The sequence below is a fragment of the Saccoglossus kowalevskii genome, chromosome 4 (genome assembly GCF_978046115.1).
Source record: "Saccoglossus kowalevskii chromosome 4, keSacKowa6.1, whole genome shotgun sequence".
In the NCBI taxonomy this organism is placed as follows: domain Eukaryota; kingdom Metazoa; phylum Hemichordata; class Enteropneusta; family Harrimaniidae; genus Saccoglossus; species Saccoglossus kowalevskii.
Genome location: NC_140644.1, coordinates 45,644,895 through 45,670,334, shown reverse-complemented (window position 1 = coordinate 45,670,334; position 25,440 = coordinate 45,644,895). Strand labels below are relative to the sequence as shown.

Sequence of the window (25,440 nt, the reverse complement as noted above, 5' to 3'; positions counted from 1 at the left end):
TGGTCTGGGATCAGCTTGTAAATATGCTACTGTAACTATACACTGCACAAACAAACTACAAGAGATTCCATAAAATAGAAATACAAGTGGAGTTTATCACGCCATTAATTTATTCAAGACCTTTTGTTACCTGTTATAGCTCCAGACAGAAACAACAAATGCTTTGTCTCTCGACGAAACTCGCCCAGGTTATGTAAATGTTTTCCCTTACCACCAGGCTCCAAGCCGGAACAAATGACAACCTTTTTTTTCTGAATTACACAAGTTCATCATATTTGGTATGTCATGTTTATTTGAAAAAAAAAAACGTGCCTTGCTTGGGTTGAACCACGATTACTAAAAAATAGTGACCGTGGTTGAACTGAATTAGGGACAGTGTATGTTCCCCTCTCTGTTGTAGTTGTACAATAGAGTGTCAATCACAGCTGAATACGTGTCGTGGCGTCAACCTTTGAAATATGTGGACGAAACGTAATATATTCCGTACGCTATACTGTGCACGAGATTGACCAAACTCTGTGTTTTCGACAAGAGGTATAAACCAGGTTTACCGTAAACTGCGTGTACAATAAGAAATTTACCGCATGCTGTAAAAGTGGGGACATGGGGTGGGTGACTGGTACAGGAAATAAAAAATGCATCTTGAGTTTTTACAGGAAGTTACCATTTACAATAAAAAAATCGATTTTTACACTTAAAGATATATTTGATATTTTGTGTTTAAGAATCTATATTGAAAGCTTAATGTGGAAAATGCTTTATACACTTACAAAATATACGATCTTTGTACAAATCATGGATGAATACAACGGTTGATTACATTTTAAATCTTGTCCATGGCTACGAATATACGTTTTTTATTTGTTTGAATTACATTACAAAGTATAAAAACATTGGACGAAAATATCCCCTCTGTGCCGTACACGAGATTTACCGAACTCTGTACCGTTCACGATATTTACCGTATACAAACTTGCACTGCAACAGGAAACACAAAGACGTTACGATATTCTTAGGCTACCGACTTCATTGCAAGTGTACGTAGCATTGTCACCTGCATACAATGCTGTGTTTACGGGGACACATAACAATGAGAAAACAACATGGGGTGAATAATTTCTGCGTAACAGACGTCTTACATGGTCATTTTTAAATGAATCTTACTAAACAATACTACGGGAGTCTCGCCACACTTGCACAAACTTGTCCTGTCCTTGTCCTTCGACAATGTCGGCACATTCGTAGGACTGTCACCCCCATGGATCGAATGGTATTGTCCTATTGTTAAACGCTAACCAAAATTAGTAAACAACATGGCGGACTCGACTCGCCGGAATGCCCGGGCGTCGATCATAAAAAGTGTGGATAGCTGCTTGAATTCGCCACTCCGGTTCAAATTTTGAGCATAAACGAATATTATACAGTACAAGGATTGCTGCCGCTGCCCCGCGCGTTAGGTATTCCCCCCTGTTCGCCTCCGCGCGTGCCCGGACACTCCCTCGCGTGTCCGGGCGTTAAATAGTAGGACCGGTTTATTCTGTGTGAGGGCAAACATTATGCTACGTAAATTTAAGAACTGCAGCAACGAAGTCAAACTTTTGCTATTTAAAACATTCTGTTCTGGTTTGTATTGCTGCCAATTATGGTGTATATATAGAAAATCTACCGTTAATGCCCTTCGGGTCAGTTATAATAATGCTTTCCGTAAACTGTGGGGGTACGCCCGTGACTGTAGCGCAAGCACTATGTTCATTGAAAACCGCACAAACACATTTACCAGTTTATATAGAAAGCTAATTTATGCTTTTATGGATCGATTACGAACATCAAACAATACACTTGTGTGTGCCTTGCTCAATAGTGATGTGAAATGGAAGTCTACCTTAGTGCAGCATTGGACAAAAGTAGTCTACTGAGTTTACTATCACAGCTGTATGGTTTGTCATTTTATTTTATTACATATTTGTTTGTATCTTTTTCTTTATATATGGACTATGTCTGAAATAAAACCATAATAATAATAATTACAACAAGCAGCCTATCGGCTGAGATAGCTCCACTGTTAGCAATGCACATTGCAATTAAAGAACAGAAGATATCATTAGAAAATGAACAATATGTATAGTATCAAAGCAACAGGACTTGCTCTTTTCAACAAGAATTCAAAAATATCACTTTTCACCAAAAATGACAAAAATATTCACCAAAATTAAAGAATCGAAGATATCATCACGAAATGAACAAATCTGAGAAAGGTCTACATGTAGTATCTATAAATGTAATATCAAAGCAATTGAACTATTGGTTTTTAACAAGAAGTCGAAAATATCACTTTTTACCAAAAATTACAAAAATATTCACCAAAATTAGAGAATTGAAGACATCATCACAAAATGAACAAATCTGAGAGAAGTCCACATGTAGTACCTATATATGTAGTATCAAAGCAATTGGAATTACGGTTTTTAACAAGAAGTCCAAAATATCACTTTTTACCAAAAATGACAAAAATATTCACCAAAATTAGAGAATTAAAGATATCATTACAAAATGAACAAATCTGAAAGAGGTCTACATTTAGTACTTACCGGGTATATATGTAATATCAAAGCAATTGGACTTGCGCTTTTAAACAAGAAGTAGAAAATATCACTTTTTAGCAAAAATTACAAAAATATTCACCAAAATTAGAAAGTTGAAGATATCATCACAAAATGAACAAATCTGAGAGAGGTACACATGTAGTACCAATATATGTAATATCAAAGCAATTGGACTTGCGGTTTTCAACATGAAGTTCAAAATATCACTTTTCACTAAAAATTACAAAAAATAATCATCAAAATAATAGAATTTAAAATATCATCATGAAATGAACAAATCTGAAAGAGGTCCTCATGCAGTAGCTATATGTACAATATCAAAGCAATTGGACTTGCAGTTTTCAACAAGAAGTAGAAAATATCACTTTTTAACCAAAATTACAAAAATATTCACCAAAATTAGAAAATTAAAGATATCATCACAAAATGAACAAATCTGAGAGAGGTACACATGTAGTACCTATATATGTAATATCAAAGCAATTGGACTTGCGGTTTTTAACAAGAAGTCGAAAATATCACTTTTACCAAAAATGACAAAAATATTCACCAACATTAGAAAACTGAATATATCATTACAAAATAAACAAATCTGAGAGAGGTCCACATGTAGTACCTATATATGTAATATCGAGGCAATCGGACTTGCGGCTGATCTGCACTGGCTCGGAAGATGAATTCTGATTGGCTAAAAAAACAAAAAACTTGTGGCGTTGAATGCACGTTCATTGTCAGTATTGTTATGCAAATTCAAACTAGCTAATCATTTACAACCTTCCGAGCCAGTGCAGATTAGCCCCGGACTTGCCGATGTCGAACAATCAATGATAAGCTACACTCAACAAAGTTGACTTCGGAGCTAAAAACACAGAGAAAGAGTAACCAGTAAACATGTTTTTGTGACAAAATACATATTTAAATTTTACAAAAGAAAATGTGAGTAAAAAACAAACCCTAATTATGGGCAATTTTTGTTGTTTTTCTTACCCAGACAAAAGTGAGAAATACTCAAAAAACTATGTTAAAATGTAGGGAGTCAACGAAATTACCTAATTATATAACAAAAGTATGGATTGATAACAAATTAACCAATCAATATCTTTTTCTTTGCATAGCAAAGGTGAGTAAAAGTGCTAAAACAATGCAATAATATATTAAATTGTATCTAACAATTTTCCACAGAAAATACAGGCTAAATAAGACATGAATGTCACAGTCCCCGTCAGGTGAATTAATATGTACGCTATGTGGGTACAACTCATCATAAAGTGATTTCCCTTAATTTAGTATTGTACTGATAACTGAAAACTTCCATTGACCCATGTCCAAAATCCCAGAGTACACAAGTGCAACCAAACTATGTCTCATACATGCTCAAGAAACGGCATCATAAATCTGAGTAAACCTTGATGTATCTTTAATAACTTGACTTCTTTGTTAATTCAGGTCTTTGTACATAACCAGGACTTAGGTTTGTTGGAGTTTGCACTGAAATTAACATCTTACATACCTTGTTTGTACATTACAAGTTGCAATTAATCTACATAATGGGAAGTGGACTGGGTAACATTTTTCATAAAATATCCCTATTTCTTGTTATGAGAAGTCAACCTATTCCGTCGGAGAGCAATAAAGTACTCTATCTCCAGGAAATATTTTACATATCTTTGTATGCCATTAATTCTCTGGCTTTTGATTTTTATGTCTACACAATTAAATATATTTTTTTGCTACCAGAAAGAGGAAGTTGACTAAACATGTAATGTTTTCATCCCCAAGAAGGATTTGTTGTGCATTCGGGAATGCCCTCAGCCAAGCTTACCCCCCCCCCAAGCATGTACAGTGATTCCCAAAAATCTTGGGTGCATTGACATTGGTAAAACAAATGGATAAGAGATTCAGAGCATGATGAACAGAAAGTACACAGATCACAATGGGAGGGTTTATCTTGAATAATGTTTTGTTTGTGTTCAGAATATTATGGATTATTTTGAGTTGAAATTCTCTGAGACGAGTATCAATTGTAGTACGAAAGGGTAATTGGTAGATTGGCAACCAAAACATCAAGTGCGATATTCAATAATACAGTAAAATAGGTCTCAGATCTAGGCGAGATAAATTTGTTGTTCACAATACCCTTAGCCGTGGTTTTTGTAGTACAATTTTGTAAATCAACCGATGTACTGCCGTGTTTAAATTTAACTGGTTTATCCAAAGGGTTAACATTCTCGTCAAAATCAGAGTTGTTTAGTTTGTGAGGTATGCACTGTATCAGGCCATACCATTTTAGAAAGCATGACCCAGGTACTCCTTTACTCTGAATCTCCTCCCATGCCTGTAGTTTCCCAGTTTCCCCATACATTTGTTTAACAAACAAAATTTCAGCATCAACAAAATCGTGAATGAAGACTGATTTCCCTCCCAGAAGAATCAGTTTGTTATTCCAAATTATTTGCTCATGAAATGCTTTTTCATTTGCTGGGCTTACGTCTGAATTCAGTCTTACCCAAATTTGTAAAATATTTGAAAAGAACAGTGGTAACCTCACTGGCAGGACTTTAGGGTCAAAGTTACAATTCAATAAAACTGAGAGTCCACCAATTGGTTTCAATTTGTCTAAAATGATAGTTTTCCATGGATGTGACACTTTATTGTCACTCAGTCGTCTCAACCAGTTAATTCTTTGGGCTGCATAAATGGCATAGATGTCTGACATTGAAAAACCACCCTTGTCTGTGTCACCTATAACTGTATTCCTTGCAATCTTATCTGGGCCCCTCCACAGAAATATAAATAACATTGTGTTAATTTTTTTCAGATATTTGGTTGGGATGTCCACTAGATTAATAATGTATTGAAGTCTTGAAATTGCCATAGTTTTAATAATTTGGGTCTTACCCAAGAGTGTAAGGTCTCTAGATTTCCAGAAATTGAGTGTTTTCTTCAAATTTTCCGTTACGTTCGCCAGATTTAATTTCAATGATGCACCTGAGTTGTATGAGAAGAACACACCAACAATTTTAATTATGTCATTTGGCCATACAATACCCAACGGTTTAGATTTGTTATGCTTAAATTTACCTAACCACATGCCTTCACTTTTTTCTGTATTAATTTTAAGACCTGACTTTATTTTCACTTGGAATTTATTTTCGCTGAAGGGATGATTCCATGAAAATAAAATCCAGCAATATACTCATCAAAAATCAGTGAAAATAAATTCCATACAAAACCCTCAAAAAGCATTTTTAGCAAAAATTAATTCCAGCGAAAATAAAGTATTCCACAGTATCTTTGGACCGTCCCACAGCCGAAACAGCCTGGAGGCTACCCACTGGGGTATCTGCCACTCCATGTTCTGGAGACGGAACCACCTCGAAAGAGCGTCTGCCAGACTGTTCCTCATCCCTGGAAGGTGGTATGCGGTTAGCTCTTGTGCTTGCCTCCTGGCTGACTCTGGCTAACAGAGTTAGTCTTAGGGCGTTGCGTTTTCTGTGCTGGGGCGCCCTCCGTTTACCCTTTGCAGCAACCAACTGGCTAGCGGATCCGACTTGGACCATTTGGTTCTTTACACCCCGAAGCTTTGCGACTGCATCCGCTATCTCCCAATCAAAGAGGGTGGCCGATGTCCAGTCTGCATAACTGAGGCGGTGGCGTACCCTCTGTCTCAGTTTGCCGCCAAAAACACACGCGTCTAAAACCGCGTCTCGCTGCACTGTAGTAGCCCCGGGTAAGTGAGCCATATGACACTGGAGGATATCGCACATAGCCGTGCGATGGCCTACCATTAACTGTGTCGCCTGGTCTAGGAGGCGGGTGCGTTCTGCCTCTGAGGCCTCTGGCGCCCACGAATTCTAGAAAATTGATGGGTCGCTATTCTGCCCTCAGGGCGTGTTGGATAGTTTCAGACTGAGTCGGTGAGAATGACCATGGAATGCGGCCGTCCACCTTTACCCAGTTAGCAAAACAGAAATTCGTGGTACCGGGGTCTGGGGAAGGAGCCTTGGGGTCCGGTCGGGGCATCTGGTTTCGTCCCACGAGTTGGGATCCGAATCTGACCCGATAGGGTAGCGTTTGGTCCAGCAAAAGATTACTCGAGGCAGGGACCTTTGGCGTTACCTCCTCCGTGGCTGACCAACGGCCGCCCCTCAGCACCGTCTGCGCGCCATCCGCCATGCTCAGCACTCTGCTGGACCAGGGGAGACGTGTGGGCGGGGTCGATCTGGATCCCGGCGTCTGCGATCCCATAAACGTAGAAGCAGCCGTGAGTGGTTGCTTTAGGATCCAGGGTGGGGGAATATACATCGTGTCACCTGGATTGATAATATTCCACATCACCCCAACGGCGTGGCTCACTGAATCATTACGCATGGAAGACTCTGAGAGACCGTCCGAGGTACCCACTGTATCCGACGCGGACGAACTGCCTCCTCTCAACTTAAATATGTGGGCGAGAACGTCTTCGAGAGTGCGTCTCATGACAGGGTCGGTTCCGCTCTGGGAAGGTCTGTTGGTCGGCGAGAAGGGAGTCGAAACCCACAGCGGAGCTTGGACTTGAATTATTGAGACCAGTACCGCGCAGGAAACCTTGGCTGGTTGAAAGCGGTGTGTGTGTGTCTGTGCAATGTGTGCCCTGTCCCGAAAGCCCTGCCCAGAGATCGGAGCCTTGGCTGCCAGCATTCCCGTTGGTGTTCTGTGTCAGAGTCCCAGAGGAGACCCGATGCCACTAGCCTGAGCCCCCCCTCCCCCATCAGGGGGGTTGTCACGGCTGGGAACGGGGGGTTCCCCAGAAGAGACATGTCTAGAATGCGAGTGGTGCTTCCTGTGTTTCTTCCTGCTTGCTGACTGAGAGGCCACAGTGGAGACCGCTCGCTCCGACTGCATCTGGTCTACCCGGCATGAGGGAAACGAAATACAGTTGTAAAAGGTGCCGGGTTTTAATTTCTTTGTTGTGAAAAAATATTACACACAAAGACAAAATCAAAGAAAGCTTAGAAAGAACTCCCATGTGCTGAGAGTATTGGAGACACATTAAATATAATTTGAAATTACTTAGCTGAAAACTAATTATGCAAATCAGAAAATTAACATGAACAGATTTGATTGTAAAACTAATGAGGTCTGCGCAATGTAACAAAAACTCTATGTACAAAATGTACCAAGTTTAATTGATTAGAACCAAAAAATTATGAATTATTATGCTAATTAGGGAAATAATATGAACAGAGTTTTACCCCAAACTAATTACCGGTAGGTTTGTACATTGTCCTCGAGCATCTTTGTACTAAGTTTCATTAAAATGGAAATTAGTACTTTAGATATCAGTGTGAAAGCTTAAAATTGGTTAATTATGTAAATTGGGTAATTAATATGTACAGATTTTAACCCACAATTATCCAGGTCTGTCTATTGTCCTACAGCATCCATGTATAAACATTCATTGATATGTGATGATTAGTACCTGAGATATCAGTGTGAAAGTTGGAAATTGGTTAATTATGCAAATTAGGTGATTAATATGCACAAATATTTACCAAAAACTAATTGGGTCTCTGCATAATTCTAGATTCATTGAAATGTGATGATTAGTACTTCAGATATCAGTAGAAAAGCTGAGAATTAATTATGCAAATTAGGTAATTAATATGCACAATTATTTACCCTGAAACTAATCAGGTCTCTGCATAGTCCTAAAGGATATATGTACCAAGTTTCATTGAAATGCGATGATTAGTACTTGAGATACCCATGGAAAAGCTGAAAATTAACTAATTATGCAAATTAGGTGATTAATATGCACAAATATTTATCCGAAACAATCAATCTCTGCATAGTCCTTGAGTATGTAAGTACCAAGTTTCATTGAAATGTAATGCTTCCTACTTATATCAAAAGCTGAAAATTAATTAATTATGCAAATTAGGTAATTATATGTACTGATATTACCATAAAAACTATCAGGTCTGTGCAGTGTCATATGTGACATCTATGTACCAAGTTTCATTGAAATGTGATGATTAGTACTTGAGATATCAGTGGAAAAACCGAATATTGACTAATCATTATGCAAATTAGGTAATTAGTATCCACGGATTATTAGCAAAAACTAATCAAAACCTAGCATTAGTTCAGAGCATCTATGTACCAAGTTTCATCAAAATCCAATGAGTGGTTGTTTAGATATCAGTGGAACAGTCATGGAACCACTAAAAAATAGCTAATTATCATGCAAATTAGGTAATTAATATGCACGGATTTTTACCAAAAACTAATCAAATCTGTGCATATGTTCAGAGCATCTATGCACCAAGTTTCATCAAAAACCGATGTAGGGTTCTTGAGATAGCAGTGGAACAGTCGGACACACATACACACATACACACATACAGTACACACACACATACAGACACACTAACTGCAAAGACTCCCATTTTGTGCTTCGCACATGGGAGTCAAAAACTTATCCTACCAGCTAGAATGTCGAATGCCGCGGCTGTAGCAATAACCCATGCTAAAAACCCAGACAGGAAAAAGCAAACGAGCCAGGCAGAGCCGCTCAGAATCATTCCCGACGAGGACAAGGATGTTAGAAGAGTGATTGCCTAGCCATTAATGGCGCTACCATATGGCCTCGGTCACATGGTTTGTGTGGTTTGTGACGTAAGGAAAGGGAAGCTTGAGGTCATGGTGGGTAATTGAACGTAGTGAATTGGTTGTTACACTAACAGCTACAAATTTAAACCAATTATCGTTTTGTAAAAAGTTACAATATAGTACACATAATATAGGGATTCTAACATCAATATTTTGTTTTCCTTTTAGTACTTATGTAAAGCCTTGTATAAATCATTCTAAGCATTCAAAAGAGAATGTTTGTGACTTTGTGATCACTGTTTTTTCAGTATGTTCCACTAATGACCTATTGGGAGAGATTTGAATTGTAAGACTGTCTGAGTAAGAAAGAGCAAAAAAAAAATGCCCACATGAATCTGCAGTCTCCAATGTTTCCGCTCACACTTATACTGAATCATTATTCTCTTTACCTTGTACACAACTAATTTATGTATATCTATTTAAATAAATGCAACTTAAGTTAGCAAAGATTTTAAGTGATTCTGAGACAAAACCACAGACACAAAAAAAGAGAGATATAATTGTTCATTTTTCTGATCCCCCAGACTTGGCCTCTTTCAGACTAGTATCATTGCCAGTTTGGAACTTTAAAACATATATTAAATAAATTCAATTGATTGAAAAGTTCATTCAAATCCCTCTGTACGACTTCAGCATTCATTCTATATCTGCCTATAACATACATAGATATAAATTAAAACGTGCTCACCTTGAACAGATACTGAGTTTAATAGACAGAACGTAAACTTCAGCAGTGGTCTCTACCCTCGGTATGTAAATAATCATCGGGCCCTCTAACCTACCCATTGAGGAGCGACCTAGTGCAAAAAATTTCTCGAACATCGCCCCCAACGACAATTTTCTGGTCATTGGTAAATATGGTGCAGGTTTTTAGCTGACTGACAAAGTCGGGGATTTCTTTTGTTGCGATAGACGGGAGTTCGCAGTCAAGCCGAAAAGGTGAAAAACTGACTAGAAATATTTATTTGAGATAAAACAACAATTAATCTGTCTACAGTAACTTAGGCAGTCTTGTATTCGACCAAAAGCATGATGAGAAATGTGTTGTAATTGGCTAATTGTCAAAGAATGCGTACCGTCTCACCCAATACGAAGAGTTGTTTCTGATAGATCAGCTGAGCACTAACATTTGCGGAGTGCATGTGCGTATTTAAAGTATTGTGTAAGTTGGAAGTATTGTTGGTAAGTACACTTTATATTTATATATTATTTTACCTCCATGATATGTATGTTACATCAGTGTACCCAAACCCAGGCCTATGGCATTGTAGTGCAAATCGAAGCCTTACGATTTTGTGCAGGGTGTCGTTATCAATAGGAATTTCAGCATACATGTACGTGTGCATGTATCTACAGTTTACGGAAAAAGTTCCTTTTGCACCATTCACAATTCAATTGTATAAGCTCCCTCTACGTGTTCTAAGGAGGAGCATATATCACATACAAGTAAATTGGGCAGTGCTGGAGTGTAGGAGTGCAAAAGGAACTCTTTCCATCAAATGAAATACTCAAATATGGACAACATTATTTACTAATGCTCTTCATAAACTTTAATGTTGTATTCAAGTCAAACAAATTACCCGAATCTTGGAGTTCAGGATAAATTGTCCCATCCCAATTTTTAATTCAGACAATCTACTTAGGGCATTATGTTATTTTACACTATAAGGGAAATTTAGATTAATAGAGTATGTGTATAATTGGCACGGTTCTAGAAGCTGTACCTACACACGAATTGGTGACGTCATAAAATACATGACCTTCAATCGGGGTCGTTTCCTTGGTACATGTATATACGAATTGGTAAATACAAATTACAATAAAGATACTTAAGACATTACACATAAGGTAAAACAAATCACGTGACAATATAATGATAATAACGGTAATAAATCCTAGCTTAACAGTTGAACAGAACAATCATATAGTCAGTCGGGTCACGCCAAGGGTCACGCACTTCATTGCAAAATGGCCGTGTGGTTGAAACTGGGTCATGGCGTGACGGGTGAGGAAGATATCATTAAACAATCACAAAAGCACAATAAAACGGGGAAGTGGTTGCATATTACGGCATAGCCAACATGGGAAATAAAAAAACGCCCAATACAAACAACATGGGTTCGAATCACACTAGATACACACTCACCAGAACCGAAGCAATCAGAAACCAACAATCGTTTTGGCTTTCCCGTTCAACTCATCGGTACATTGGAGTAGTTAGAAAAATGAACACCACTCAACGACCAACGTCATGGCATGGTACACAAGCGTGCCATCGAGATAAAACAAAATAAGCGTGAAAAGACAGTGGGTTCGAGTCCTGCTCAGAGCTACCTTAAAAACGTTAATCAAATAAAATGAAATCCCTCAAACCGTAACAAATAAACTAAAAACGTCGCAAAAAAAATAATAAACCTCTCAAAACTCCACCATGCAAAACTGAATGAATACAAATAAAATAACTTGCGTCTTAAACTGGACGACGCGCAATTTGTTCAACAGTTTCCAGGTTGTGACAAGAGATAAACAAGACCCAAGTCAAGGTAAGTTTTGTTAAAGTGTCGATGGCGTTCCCTATATTACGCAAAACAATTCAGGCAATAGACCAATATCTTCTGTGGTGTTGTGGAATTTATACTGTGTCTGCGGAATTGTTGATTGAGGGTTCAAAGTCAGTAGTTAACATGTTGTTAGAAAGTTTCACAATTAAATCAAATATCCAATGATACCAGTATATTTATTTCATTATTTTAACAACTTGTAATTGTGTGAATTAATCAAACGCGAGTTGTTTACACCAAAATAAGGTTCAAATACTTGTCAAAACATTTATTCTCTCAATTTAACAACTTGTAATGGTGTAAATATTTAAACGAGACTGAGTTGTCTACACCAAAATAAGTCTCAAATATTTGTCCACACATTTATTCTCTCAATTTAACAACTTGTAATGGTGTAAAATATTTAAACGAGACTGAGTTGTCTACACCAAAATAAGTCTCAAATATTTGTCCACACATTTATTCTCTCAATTTAACAACTTGTAATAGTGTAAAATTATTAAATGAAAGTTGTCTACACAAAAATAAGTCTCAAATATTTGTCCACACAATTATTTTCACAATTTAACAACTTGTAATGGTGAAAGTTAATTAAACGACAGTTGTCTACACCAAAATAAGTCTCAAATATTTGTCCACACATTTATTCTCTTAATTTAACACTTTGTAATTGTGGGAATTAATCAAACTCGAGTTGTTTACACCAAAATAAGTATTAAATATTTGTTGAGACATTTAGTCACTCAATTTAAAGTGCCTGTGAAATGGCTGTTATTTTCACACCTAAAATTATCCTTTGATACATAATATTATTAATTTTTATGTTTTTAAGCATAAATTATTTTTTTTATGTGAAAAAATGCGTTTTAAACTCGGTCTACGGCAACTTTTTTTTTGTGTATTTTAAACTGAGACTTCTCATTAGCTTCTTATTTGCATACAGAAATTCCCCCTGTGACGTCAGCAGGGGAAGTTGCTGAGTAGCTTGCATTGCCGATACGTGTAAATAAAGCAAATTTCTTGTGCTGTTTTCTCATCTTTGACTAAATTGCAACTTGTGTACTTGTTCGTCGAGGAAGAATGGACCATAATGAATACATATTATCAAGTTTGTTGCATGGGGTTGAGTCAGATGCGAAATATGTCCGGTCTGGTGTAGCTAGTCACCGGAGCACGTTTGTACACTGTCGCTGGACTCTGGCATTGGACAAAATCAAATTTGACGCCGGAATCGTCTTGTTATTTAGCAGGTTACTAGACACTGTTGATTTATAAAATAGAGAAATAGTTAAAAAAAAACGACAAAACCCAGTTACTAAATAAATGACTGCCGCGTTGTGAACGCGTTGGGTCATGAGGGGGACAAGTGTGTGAATGGCGGCGTTTAATTGGATAATAAAAATAATTGAGAGTGACTCCACATACAGACAAATTCAGAGTGGATTTAGCATGATTTTCATAATTATGACATCATATTAAAAAAATACATTGACAGCTCAAGCCCAGATTCTTATTCCGTAAATTATTATGCCGATCAAGCTGCAAGTAAAGGCAACAAAGGTGTGAATTCGATATTCAACACCAATAACCGAACAATTCAGACACTTTTAGCCTGCGAAAATGAAAACAGCCTGAGGGCTGCGTAATTTCCTGTTTGTCCGATGCTTCGTTTTCGTGTCATTATCAAAATTACTGCTACCTTTTACATAACACAGGTGGTCTCTATAAATCGATAATCAGGATCGCAAAAAAATCAAATCATTTGAAACACATACTCGACGTCTTTCTCCCTTCTGAAATTCGTCTCAGTGATCATGGGCTGGTCCGAAATCTATTTTTTCGAAAACGTTTTGTATTGTCGGCGTTTCTCGTTAAAATCTAGTTGTTTTGTCATGGACAAGGACAGTTTTTCAAAAAAAAATGAATCTGAGGTGAAGTGGACACTGCATATGACGCTGTCCACCCCAACCTTTCCCTGTTATTTTCACGGCTTTTGTCCACTGATTTCGCACCTTCGGATCGATTGGAAACGTGTAAATACTTACACTATGACTATACGCATTACTGCAACCGCCCACAACACAACGTTTAACCATCATAAAAGTTTGTTATGAAAACAACTTCTGAAAATTCGCTCTCTCAAAAATAAAATAAAATAGACAAAAAAAAAAGAAACGCCGATTAAAAAATGTATATCGTTTAAAAGTACAGTTGTACGTTGAATGACACAGTGATATAAAAGTACGGCCCAGGGGTATGGCTTCTTCTCATATTTTAGCATTTAGTGGCACACTTTCGGCGAGAGTCAGAAATCCGGAAACAGTCGACCGTTTAAGGATAGGTGGGCGTGGCTACAGCACGGGAAATATCTCAAATTTACTTGGATACGAGTAATCATTTTCAGCAAAAAAATCAATAATTGCCCATTACAGTGGGGCACAGGTCTAAAATGGAAAGCGTGTGGGTGGGCATTGCACAGGCACTTTAACAACTTGTAATTGGTGGAAGTTAATTAAACGTGACTTTTCTACACCAAAATAAGCCTCAAATAATTGTCCACACATTTATTCTCTCAATTTAACAACTTGTAATGGTGTAAAATTATTAAACGACAGTTGTCTACACCAAAATAAGTCTCAAATATTTGTCCACACATTTATTCTCTCAATTTAACAACTTGTAACAGTGTAAAATAATTAAACGAGAGTTTTTTAATCAGTTGACATCAATGCAACTTACCCCCAAACAGTGCACAACAGAGTATCATTATTGAGCAATTATTAACAGGAACGTGTCTTAGGATTAGGGTCGGGTCAGGTATGGGCAACGGAATTATTAACAGGAACGTGTCTTGGCATTGGGGTTAGGGTCGGGTCAGGTATGGGCAACGGAATTATTAACAGGAACATGTCTTGGCATTAGGGTTAGGGTTAGGTCAGGTATGGGCAACGGAATTATTAACAGGAACGTGTCTTGGCATTAGGGTTAGGGTCAGGTCAGGTATGGGCAACGGAATTATTAACAGGAACGTGTCTTGGCATTAGGGTTAGGGTCAGGTCAGGTATTGGCAACGGGATTATTAACAGGAACGTGTCTTGGCATTAGGGTTAGGGTCAGGTCAGGTATGGGCAACGGAATTATTAACAGGAACATGTCTTGGCATTAGGGTTAGGGTCAGGTCAGGTATGGGCAACGGAATTATTAACAGGAACGTGTCTTGGCATTAGGGTTAGGGTCAGGTCAGGTATGGGCAACGGAATTATTAACAGGAACATGTCTTGGCATTAGGGTTAGGGTCAGGTCAGGTATGGGCAACGGAATTATTAACAGGAACATGTCTTGGCATTAGGGTTAGGGTTAGGTCAGGTATTGGCAACAGAATTATTAACAGGAACGTGTCTTGGCATTAGGGTTAGGGTCAGGTCAGGTATGGGCAACGGAATTATTAACAGGAACGTGTCTTGGCATTAGGGTTAGGGTCGGGTCAGGTATGGGCAACAGAATTATTAACAGGAACGTGTCTTGGCATTAGGGTTAGGGTCGGGTCAGGTATGGGCAACGGAATTATTAACAGGAACGTGTCTTGGCATTAGGGTTAGGGTCAGGTCAGGTATGGGCAATGGAATTATTAACAGGAACGTGTCTTGGCATTAGGGTTAGGGTCGGGTCAGGTATGGGCAATGGAATTATTAACAGGAACATGTCTTGGCATTAGGGTTAGGGTTAGGTCAGGTATGGGCAACGAAATTATTAACAGGAACGTGTCTTGGCATTAGGGTTAGGGTCGGGTCAGGTATGGGCAATGGAATTATTAACAGGAACATGTCTTGGCATTAGGGTTAGGGTTAGGTCAGGTATGGGCAACGAAATTATTAACAGGAACGTGTCTTGGCATTAGGGTTAGGGTCAGGTCAGGTATGGGCAATGGAATTATTAACAGGAACATGTCTTGGCATTAGGGTTAGGGTTAGGTCAGGTATGGGCAACGAAATTATTAACAGGAACATGTCTTGGCATTAGGGTTAGGGTCGGGTCAGGTATAGGCAACGGAATTATTAACAGGAACATGTCTTGGCATTAGGGTTAGGGTCGGGTCAGGTATGGGCAACGGAATTATAAACAGGAACATGTCTTGGCATTAGGGTTAGGGTCAGGTCAGGTATGGGCAACGAAATTATTAACAGGAACATGTCTTGGCATTAGGGTTAGGGTCAGGTCAGGTATGGGCAACGGAATTATTAACAGGAACATGTCTTGGCATTAAGGTTAGGGTCGGGTTAGGTATGGGCAACGGAATTATTAACAGGAACGTGTCTTGGGATTAGGGTTAGGGTCAGGTATGGGCAACGGAATTATTAACAGGAACGTGTCTTGGCATTAGGGTTAGGGTTAGGTCAGGTATGGGCAACGGAATTATTAACAGGAACGTGTCTTGGGATTAGGGTTAGGGTCGGGTCAGGTATGGGCAACGGAATTATTAACAGGAACGTGTCTTGGCATTAGGGTTAGGGTTAGGTCAGGTATGGGCAACGGAATTATTAACAGGAACATGTCTTGGCATTAGGGTTAGGGTCGGGTCAGGTATGGGCAACGGAATTATTAACAGGAACATGTCTTGGCATTAGGGTTAGGGTCAGGTCAGGTATGGGCAACGGAATTATTAACAGGAACATGTCTTGGCATTAGGGTTAGGGTCAGGTCAGGTATGGGCAACGGAATTATTAACAGGAACGTGTCTTGGGATTAGGGTTAGGGTCAGGTCAGGTATGGGCAACGGAATTATTAACAGGAACATGTCTTGGCATTAGGGTTAGGGTTAGGTCAGGTATGGGCAATGGAATTATTAACAGGAACATGTCTTGGCATTAGGGTTAGGGTCGGGTCAGGTATTGGCAACGGGATTATTAACAGGAACGTGTCTTGGCATTAGGGTTAGGGTCGGGTCAGGTATGGGCAACAGAATTATTAACAGGAACGTGTCTTGGCATTAGGGTTAGGGTCAGGTCAGGTATGGGCAACGGAATTATTAACAGGAACATGTCTTGGCATTAGGGTTAGGGTCGGGTCAGGTATGGGCAACAGAATTATTAACAGGAACGTGTCTTGGCATTAGGGTTAGGGTCAGGTCAGGTATGGGCAACGGAATTATTAACAGGAACATGTCTTGGCATTAGGGTTAGGGTCGGGTCAGGTATTGGCAACGGGATTATTAACAGGAACGTGTCTTGGCATTAGGGTTAGGGTCGGGTCAGGTATGGGCAACAGAATTATTAACAGGAACGTGTCTTGGCATTAGGGTTAGGGTCAGGTCAGGTATGGGCAACGGAATTATTAACAGGAACATGTCTTGGCATTAGGGTTAGGGTCGGGTCAGGTATGGGCAACAGAATTATTAACAGGAACGTGTCTTGGCATTAGGGTTAGGGTCAGGTCAGGTATGGGCAACGGAATTATTAACAGGAACATGTCTTGGCATTAGGGTTAGGGTCAGGTCAGGTATGGGCAACGGAATTATTAACAGGAACGTGTCTTGGGATTAGGGTTAGGGTCAGGTCAGGTATTGGCAACAGAATTATTAACAGGAACATGTCTTGGCATTAGGGTTAGGGTCAGGTCAGGTATGGGCAACGGAATTATTAACAGGAACATGTCTTGGCATTAGGGTTAGGGTCAGGTCAGGTATTGGCAACGAAATTATTAACAGGAACATGTCTTGGGATTAGGGTTAGGGTCGGGTCAGGTATAGGGTTAGGGTTAGGGTTAGGGTTAGGGTTAGGGTTAGGGTTAGGGTTAGGGTTAGGGTTAGGGTTAGGGTTAGGGTTAGGGTTAGGGTTAGGGTTAGGGTTAGGTCAGGTATGGGCAACGGAATTATTAACAGGAACGTGTCTTGGGATTAGGGTTAGGGTCGGGTCAGGTATAGGGTTAGGGTTAGGGTTAGGTCAGGTATGGGCAACGGAATTATTAACAGGAACGTGTCTTGGGATTAGGGTTAGGGTCAGGTCAGGTATTGGCAACAGAATTATTAACAGGAACGTGTCTTGGCATTAGGGTTAAGGTCAGGTATGGGCAACGGAATTATTAACAGGAACATGTCTTGGCATTAGGGTTAGGGTCAGGTCAGGTATGGGCAACGGAATTATTAACAGGAACATGTCTTGGCATTAGGGTTAGGGTCAGGTCAGGTATTGGCAACGAAATTATTAACAGGAACATGTCTTGGGATTAGGGTTAGGGTCGGGTCAGGTATAGGGTTAGGGTTAGGGTTAGGGTTAGGGTTAGGGTTAGGGTTAGGGTTAGGGTTAGGGTTAGGGTTAGGGTTAGGGTTAGGTCAGGTATGGGCAACGGAATTATTAACAGGAACGTGTCTTGGGATTAGGGTTAGGGTCGGGTCAGGTATAGGGTTAGGGTTAGGGTTAGGTCAGGTATGGGCAACGGAATTATTAACAGGAACGTGTCTTGGGATTAGGGTTAGGGTCAGGTCAGGTATGGGCAACGGAATTATTAACAGGAACATGTCTTGGCATTAGGGTTAGGGTTAGGTCAGGTATGGGCAACGGAATTATTAACAGGAACATGTCTTGGCATTAGGGTTAGGGTCAGGTCAGGTATGGGCAACGGAATTATTAACAGGAACATGTCTTGGCATTAGGGTTAGGGTTAGGTCAGGTATGGGCAATGGAATTATTAACAGGAACGTGTCTTGGCATTAGGGTTAGGGTCAGGTCAGGTATGGGCAATGGAATTATTAACAGGAACATGTCTTGGCATTAGGGTTAGGGTCGGGTCAGGTATGGGCAATGGAATTATTAACAGGAACGTGTCTTGGCATTAGGGTTAGGGTTAGGTCAGGTATGGGCAACGGAATTATTAACAGGAACGTGTCTTGGCATTAGGGTTAGGGTCGGGTCAGGTATGGGCAACGGAATTATTAACAGGAACGTGTCTTGGCATTAGGGTTAGGGTCGGGTCAGGTATGGCAACGGAATTATTAACAGGAACGTGTCTTGACATTAGGGTTAGGGTCGGGTCAGGTATGGGCAACGGAATTATTAACAGGAACATGTCTTGGCATTAGGGTTAGGGTTAGGTCAGGTATGGGCAACGGAATTATTAACAGGAACATGTTAGGGTTAGGGTTAGGGTCGGGTCAGGTATGGGCAACGAAATTATTAACAGGAACATGTCTTGGCATTAGGGTTAGGGTCAGGTCAGGTATGGGCAACGTAATTATTAACAGGAACATGTTAGGGTTAGGGTCGGGTCAGGTATGGGCAACGAAATTATTAACAGGAACATGTCTTGGCATTAGGGTTAGGGTCAGGTCAGGTATGGGCAACGTAATTATTAACAGGAACGTGTCTTGACATTAGGGTTAGGGTCGGGTCAGGTATGGGCAACGGAATTATTAACAGGAACGTGTCTTGGCATTAGGGTTAGGGTCAGGTCAGGTATTGGCAACGGAATTATTAACAGGAACGTGTCTTGGCATTAGGGTTAGGGTCGGGTCAGGTATGGGCAATGGAATTATTAACAGGAACATGTCTTGGCATTAGGGTTAGGGTTAGGTCAGGTATGGGCAACGGAATTATTAACAGGAACGTGTCTTGGCATTAGGGTTAGGGTCGGGTCAGGTATGGGCAATGGAATTATTAACAGGAACATGTCTTGGCATTAGGGTTAGGGTTAGGTCAGGTATGGGCAATGCAAATTGGACAATTGTAAGTCAATAATAGAAATATGTTGTATTTCTAAATATATACACACTACTGTAAAATGACTAATTTTCACTGGGTTTAAATTTCACTGATTTACCAATTCGGGCATATTCAGTGGGTTTTAAATTCACGGTTTCGTCATTTAGATAATGTGTTCTATGCTAAATTTTACATATTCACTGTGTTTTAATTTAGCGCATTTTTCCAGTCAGCGAAATAAGCTAAATTAAAACCCAGTGAATAATTACCCCCTCTACAGTATATAGTCTCATCAAATGCAAACACAACCAGTCAATCCATCGTGGTCTTTGTGGGTCAGTATTCTACATAGTGATCAGGAGGACAGGGGTTCAATTCCCACGTCTGCCCGTCTGTTCTCGCAAACACTAATTTGCAATAAAGCTAAATATGTGTGAAGACACTCGTGGTACAGTGGACAAGACAGTGCGCTGGGAACTCAAAGATTGCAAGTTCAAATCACGGACTGGACACTCTTACAAGACAAGATATGAAAGACGTTAAAAACATAAATAGCAACTTCTCTATATCAAGAACAGAAAAAACAGAACACAAGAATACTACCTCATATGGAAGCCAGTCGAAGCCGAGCCATATTATTAATTGAGAATCGTGTTGGCTGAGGTATGTGTGAGGCTCGAAATCGATACTCTGCGCCACCGAAATGCACCGGCGCATTTCCCACCATTCTGCACCGTATTCTGTGCTCCTCATTCTGCGCCATCGAGAAAATTCATACTGTGCCCCAATTCAAGCTTTTTAAAAATGTAAAATCATAGACTCGTAGACGGCAATGATTTTCAAGCCTGTTTATCAACGCAATCTGGATGATTTGCATGAAATACTGTTATATGAGATTTCTGGGAAATAAGTACGGAGCTATTGGAAACAAGCAAATTTCCAAAGGGGTAGCGCACGGAGCTAAAAAAAGATCTTTTTTTTTTAGCTCCATGGGAAGCACAACTGTCGGAGTAATTTCTGAATCATTTATCTGTGAAGCATTGTAATTGAAACATGCAATATTTGTTAATCGCTTTATTCATTTCATTTTATACAAGTTCAATAATACTGTATTCTGACTTGTACATTGTTGCAAAATACGGATTCTGAAGTGAGACGACGACATGAATGCGAACGTGGTAGAAACCACCGCAGTGTGTTCTTTTGTTTCAATTTTTATATTCATCCAATTAGAAGTTTTCCCACTAATTTTCTTACACGGTCAAGAGTTTATCGATGTATATCAAGGGCATACTGCCAATTCTGTATCATTCTTACAATTTGTGTTATATCGTTGATATCGAGTTGTAAGTCTCCGGATTTCCAGCGGGTTTTCCGTTAGTGAATAAATTCTGAGTTTTCATTAAGTTGTTCTTCTGTGGTGATTGGTGCTGATTGTGTAGCAGATAATTTTGCATACTATATTTCGTTACATTTCCATAACCGCAACGTATCGCGCCCCACAATAACATTGAGTCGGACATATTGACACGCAAATGAATAATCTGTGAAACAAACAAGGAGGAGACTCAGTGTCAGAGACATAGCCCTGTTAACACAGGATTTCAACGGTTAATTCTAAGGTCACAAAACCATGAAAATGAATGTAAGTGGATTATAGTAGCTTCGGTGACTTGAAGTCTGGATGCGTCAGGAATGTTTCAAAACAATGTTTATTGTAGCAAACCAGAAAGCTACAATTTTGTTGGTAGCTTCACAAGCAAACCAACATCAACACCTGACAAAGCAATTACATTTATTATTACAATTACGTTTTGTTGGGTTGCACTCATCGCGTGACTACGAGTATGAAACCGTGCGAATTACAGTAGTGTGTGTGAAGCTATGAGCACGTCTGTTTTTGTAAATTAATAGACAGTGCAAAGACACACAAGTGTGGTGGAGTTGGATTTTGTTGGCATCGGAACTTCATAAAATTCCATGATGAAATACAAAAGAAGTGGCCGGTGGAATGAGTACAATGAAGTGAAAACATTGTTTCAACTATGTAACGGTAGACCTAGATTGCGCTATATAAAACAACATCACAATGCTTTTTGATGCCGCAGAATGACAGCCAAACTAGTGGGCAATTTTGATAAAAAAAAGGACTGTAAAATTAATCATCAAGAATGGAAAATTGTTTAAACTTTGTTACAATTGACCTAGATTGAATACAAAAATAGTTTGTATGCAAATGATGAGAGCAGAATGATTTGTTAGTTTCCAATAATTTTGTACTTTTCGATGCCCCTACAAATGTACAGTATTTCACACAACACCATCCCGATTGCATTGATAAACAGGATTGAAAATCATTGCCGTAACTTCATTTTGAACCCCACATGGGGCACAGTATGAATTTTCTCGATGGCGCAGAATGGTGGCACAACTAGGTGGTGCATAATGCTTATTTTGGTGGCGCAGAGTACCGATTTCGAGCCTCACACATACCTCGTTGGCTATTATTTTTGTTACCAACATATGCTTAGATATGTTGCTGTACTACCTTTTTTTTGGATTTTTTCATGTTACATGTATTAGCTAATTTAGTTTTGAAAACAGGGGGTGACCTCTGTATGTTTGTATACATCTGTGCATCCATTCATGCTTTCATATCCATACATGTATTTGTTTGACCATCAGATTTAAGATGGCCGAACAGACCCAGATCTTGGTTATACATAGACAGCTATTGTCCATCTTGGTATATAATTGAACAATAATGTTTTTTTTATGTCTCTGAATTATCGCAATAACAACTTTACAACTTCATTGAATATCATGTCAGTCATTTCATGTTATGATTCAAAATGGCTTTTCAGTTCTGTTTACTATTGAACCATCAAGTTTTAACTTCACACATTCATCAGCAGTGCTTGAACTTTGCCAAAATTAATAATTAACTTTGTCTAAATTCCTAAAATAGTGATCAGTTGTGTCCAGAATTTCATACATACTGGGTCATGGATGCTCATCATTTTAAAAACTGATGTTTGTGATGGCTGCATAATTTTGTTCAAACTTGGATTACTGGATTTTGGTTGAACATTACATATTTTAGTGATTTAACCAAATATGTTCAGCCAATTACAGTACATTGTCAGTAATGACTGATTGCATCACAGCAGCATCTAACCATATGTATACCCATACTTGTAGATCCCTGCTAGTGATGGAATACAGAAAAGAGACTTAGCATTGTAAATGCTTGTTTTGTACATACCAATATTTGTTATATATTACTCAATTTACAACAAACAATACAAAAACAACAAATAAACAACAGGGACTGAGCAGTGCACAATAAGAATACCATAAAATATCTACAGTCAGAATTATTCACGTTTAGATATGTTATTTACAGTTTCAGAACTTTTCAGTTTTGTCATGCAAGGAAAACCAGCAAAGTTGTGAGCCAATGACTTGTTTACTGGTCTCCATATTGTATTTTTCTGTATGGAGGTTGCTAGTTTGACCTGTGCAATCTAATAAATAAAAGGTTCTCATTAGGATTGGTTATTTACAGATACACTATGATGCGACTGGCACCTGCAGGAGGAAAAGAGGTAGATAAAGTAGATTTGGCAGAAGAACAAGGAAAACAACGAGCAGCTGTATGGAGTTCAGTTAAAATGTTTATTGGTTTTGTTGCTGTATTAAGACTTAGTGAGTATTTGCCCCCCCCCCCCCCCCCATGTATATGCACATGCTGGCAACATAAGTTGTTGTTCACGTTACACGAAGTACGGGCTAAGATTTAAGCTGATTTAGGCTTATCTAGCATATTTGCATTTCGGCTAGACCCAATTGCGTCCATGCACAGGGAGGGCCAGTCGTTAGCACGGGCTAAGGGATGCCATTAGTCAGTGACCTTTGGTAAGCCGCTATTTACGAACGAAAAATGGATGACACGCGCGAGGTTCTATTTCTGCTACTGGCATGTTTCGTTCTAATTTTGAAGCGACGTGCACAGGAACGCGAGAGAAGACTGACCACTTATTTGGATGCACATAAACAGTATACAACGGGCGTAACAGAATACAGAGTTTTATTAATGCATGTCGTATACAGCAAACCAAATTTATTTTGTCTACGATTGGAGCTGCTGTACGCTATACTACAGTGACCCGATTAGTGTGGAAGCAAGCACAGAGTAATGACTGGTGGAATAGTGTCGTTATACGAACATGGGACAATTTTCACACCCAAAGGTCGCCGCAGAGGGCGCTTAGCCCTGGGCTAAGCGTTCGCGCATACTTCGTTAGCCCGTGCTAAGGTCTAGACCGCGTCTTAAATTCGGATCAGATTTAACCCGTACTTAGCATTCCTTAGCCTGTGCTAAGCGTTCACGCACATTTTCTTAGCACGGGCTAAGGAATTTGACCTCTTAGCCCGTGCTAAGGAGCTGTGCGGGAACACAACTATAGGTCCTTCATGCTCATTCATATACACATGTTAACATTGCTATATCCATAAGAACATACACATCAGATTTGCTGCCCATATATGCACATACCATATTTGCTCTATTATTTGTGCATACACTTGTAAATATTTTAATGGTTTAGTTCATACACCAAATGCAATGGAGATGTGCTTCTAATAGTACATGTTAACTGCTGCTGCTTTGGTGCTACCGTGTGCGTATCTTATGAATGACAATGTCGTAAACTTAACAAAACTGTTTTCTAGGGAATGTTTTATTTATTTACGAGTCCAAATGTATGTATGGACTGCACACAAGTATAGAATAAGGTAATATTGCCTTGATGCCCAAAGTCTTTGCCTTGTTAATTTCCTCATTTGTTCTTTCCACAGCTCCTATTGTTATTGCTAAGCTGTCTGAAGCATAAAGATATTACCAATGAAGTTACTTGTTTATTTATTGTATGTGTATACATGCAATCCTCATATTGTTGATGTTCTCAAGTAACATTTTCAGATAAAATCATTTTTCCAATACATAATTGAGTGTTGTTCATTAATGGTATATTTAGTGAGTGTTTTGCATGCTTGGTTATGCCGATATATTCAAACATAGCATAACTATTACAACCTTGATCAAATAAATGAATGGATAGATTAATGATGCACTTGCTGCCTTGTACCATCTAAGTATAAAAGGCCAGAAACAACACAAAAATATATTTAGGAAAATAGTGGCTACATTTTAGTGGGAAAAATTAAGACTAAAAATGTACACGGACAATGAATTAGGAATTACATAAAAAAAAAAATTTATTCTAATTCTCAATTACATGTACCGGATTCTGCTGTAAATTCGCCCATCCGAAAAATCGCCCTGGGCGAATTCACGGATGGTGGGGTTATTTGGGGTTCAAAATTTCGAAACATAATCATCAAAAATATTTTGGGGACTTCAGCTACACAGACTTTCAACGCCGTCAGTTGGGCCACCCAAGACGAAAGACAGTATTGCAGAAACTAATCTAAAATGTTATAAATTTTTTTTTCTTGCTGAATTAAAAAGTAGACCGCCTGAAATTTCATTACAATGTCACCCAATGTCATATTTCCAAATACATTTTTACCTTGCCCGTACCATCAGTTAAAAAAAAACAGGGCTGAGATACAAATCAGTTTTGCAAGTTGGGAAATAAGGTAAACCAGACTGAAGTCGACGATTTTCAGTATCGATGGACTTCCATGTGAATCATGATTGACTCCCATGTGCGAAGCACAAAATGGGAGTCTTTGCAGTTAGTGTGTCTGTATGTGTGTGTGTATGTGTGTGTGTGTGTGTGTGTGTGTGTATGTGTGTCCGACTGTTCCACTGCTATCTCAAGAACCATACATCGGTTTTTGATGAAACTTGGTGCATAGATGCTCTGGGCCAATGCGCAGATTTGATTAGGTTTTGGTAAA

The 25,440-nt window shown here is 39.1% G+C and overlaps 1 protein-coding gene and 1 long non-coding RNA gene across 2 annotated transcripts in view; one reads left to right on the top strand and one right to left on the bottom strand.

Annotated features, from left to right (window-relative positions):
- LOC102801929 (uncharacterized) overlaps positions 1-10,032 on the bottom strand; it is a 34,070-nt gene extending 24,038 nt beyond the window's left edge. The window contains exons 1-2 of the mRNA XM_085498182.1: positions 9,946-10,032; positions 2,589-2,625 (exon numbers count right to left, since the gene is read on the bottom strand). Coding sequence (XP_085354308.1) covers positions 2,589-2,625; positions 9,946-10,022 — 114 coding nt within the window. The 5' untranslated portion in view covers positions 10,023-10,032. The remainder of the gene's footprint in view (positions 1-2,588; positions 2,626-9,945) is intronic.
- A 281-nt stretch (positions 10,033-10,313) lies between these two features.
- Positions 10,314-24,521, top strand: LOC146747421 (uncharacterized). Its single transcript, XR_014929237.1, has 3 exons — positions 10,314-10,439; positions 23,081-23,220; positions 24,373-24,521. It is a non-coding gene; the product is annotated as an uncharacterized LOC146747421 (long non-coding RNA).
- The last annotated feature ends 919 nt before the right edge of the window (positions 24,522-25,440 follow it).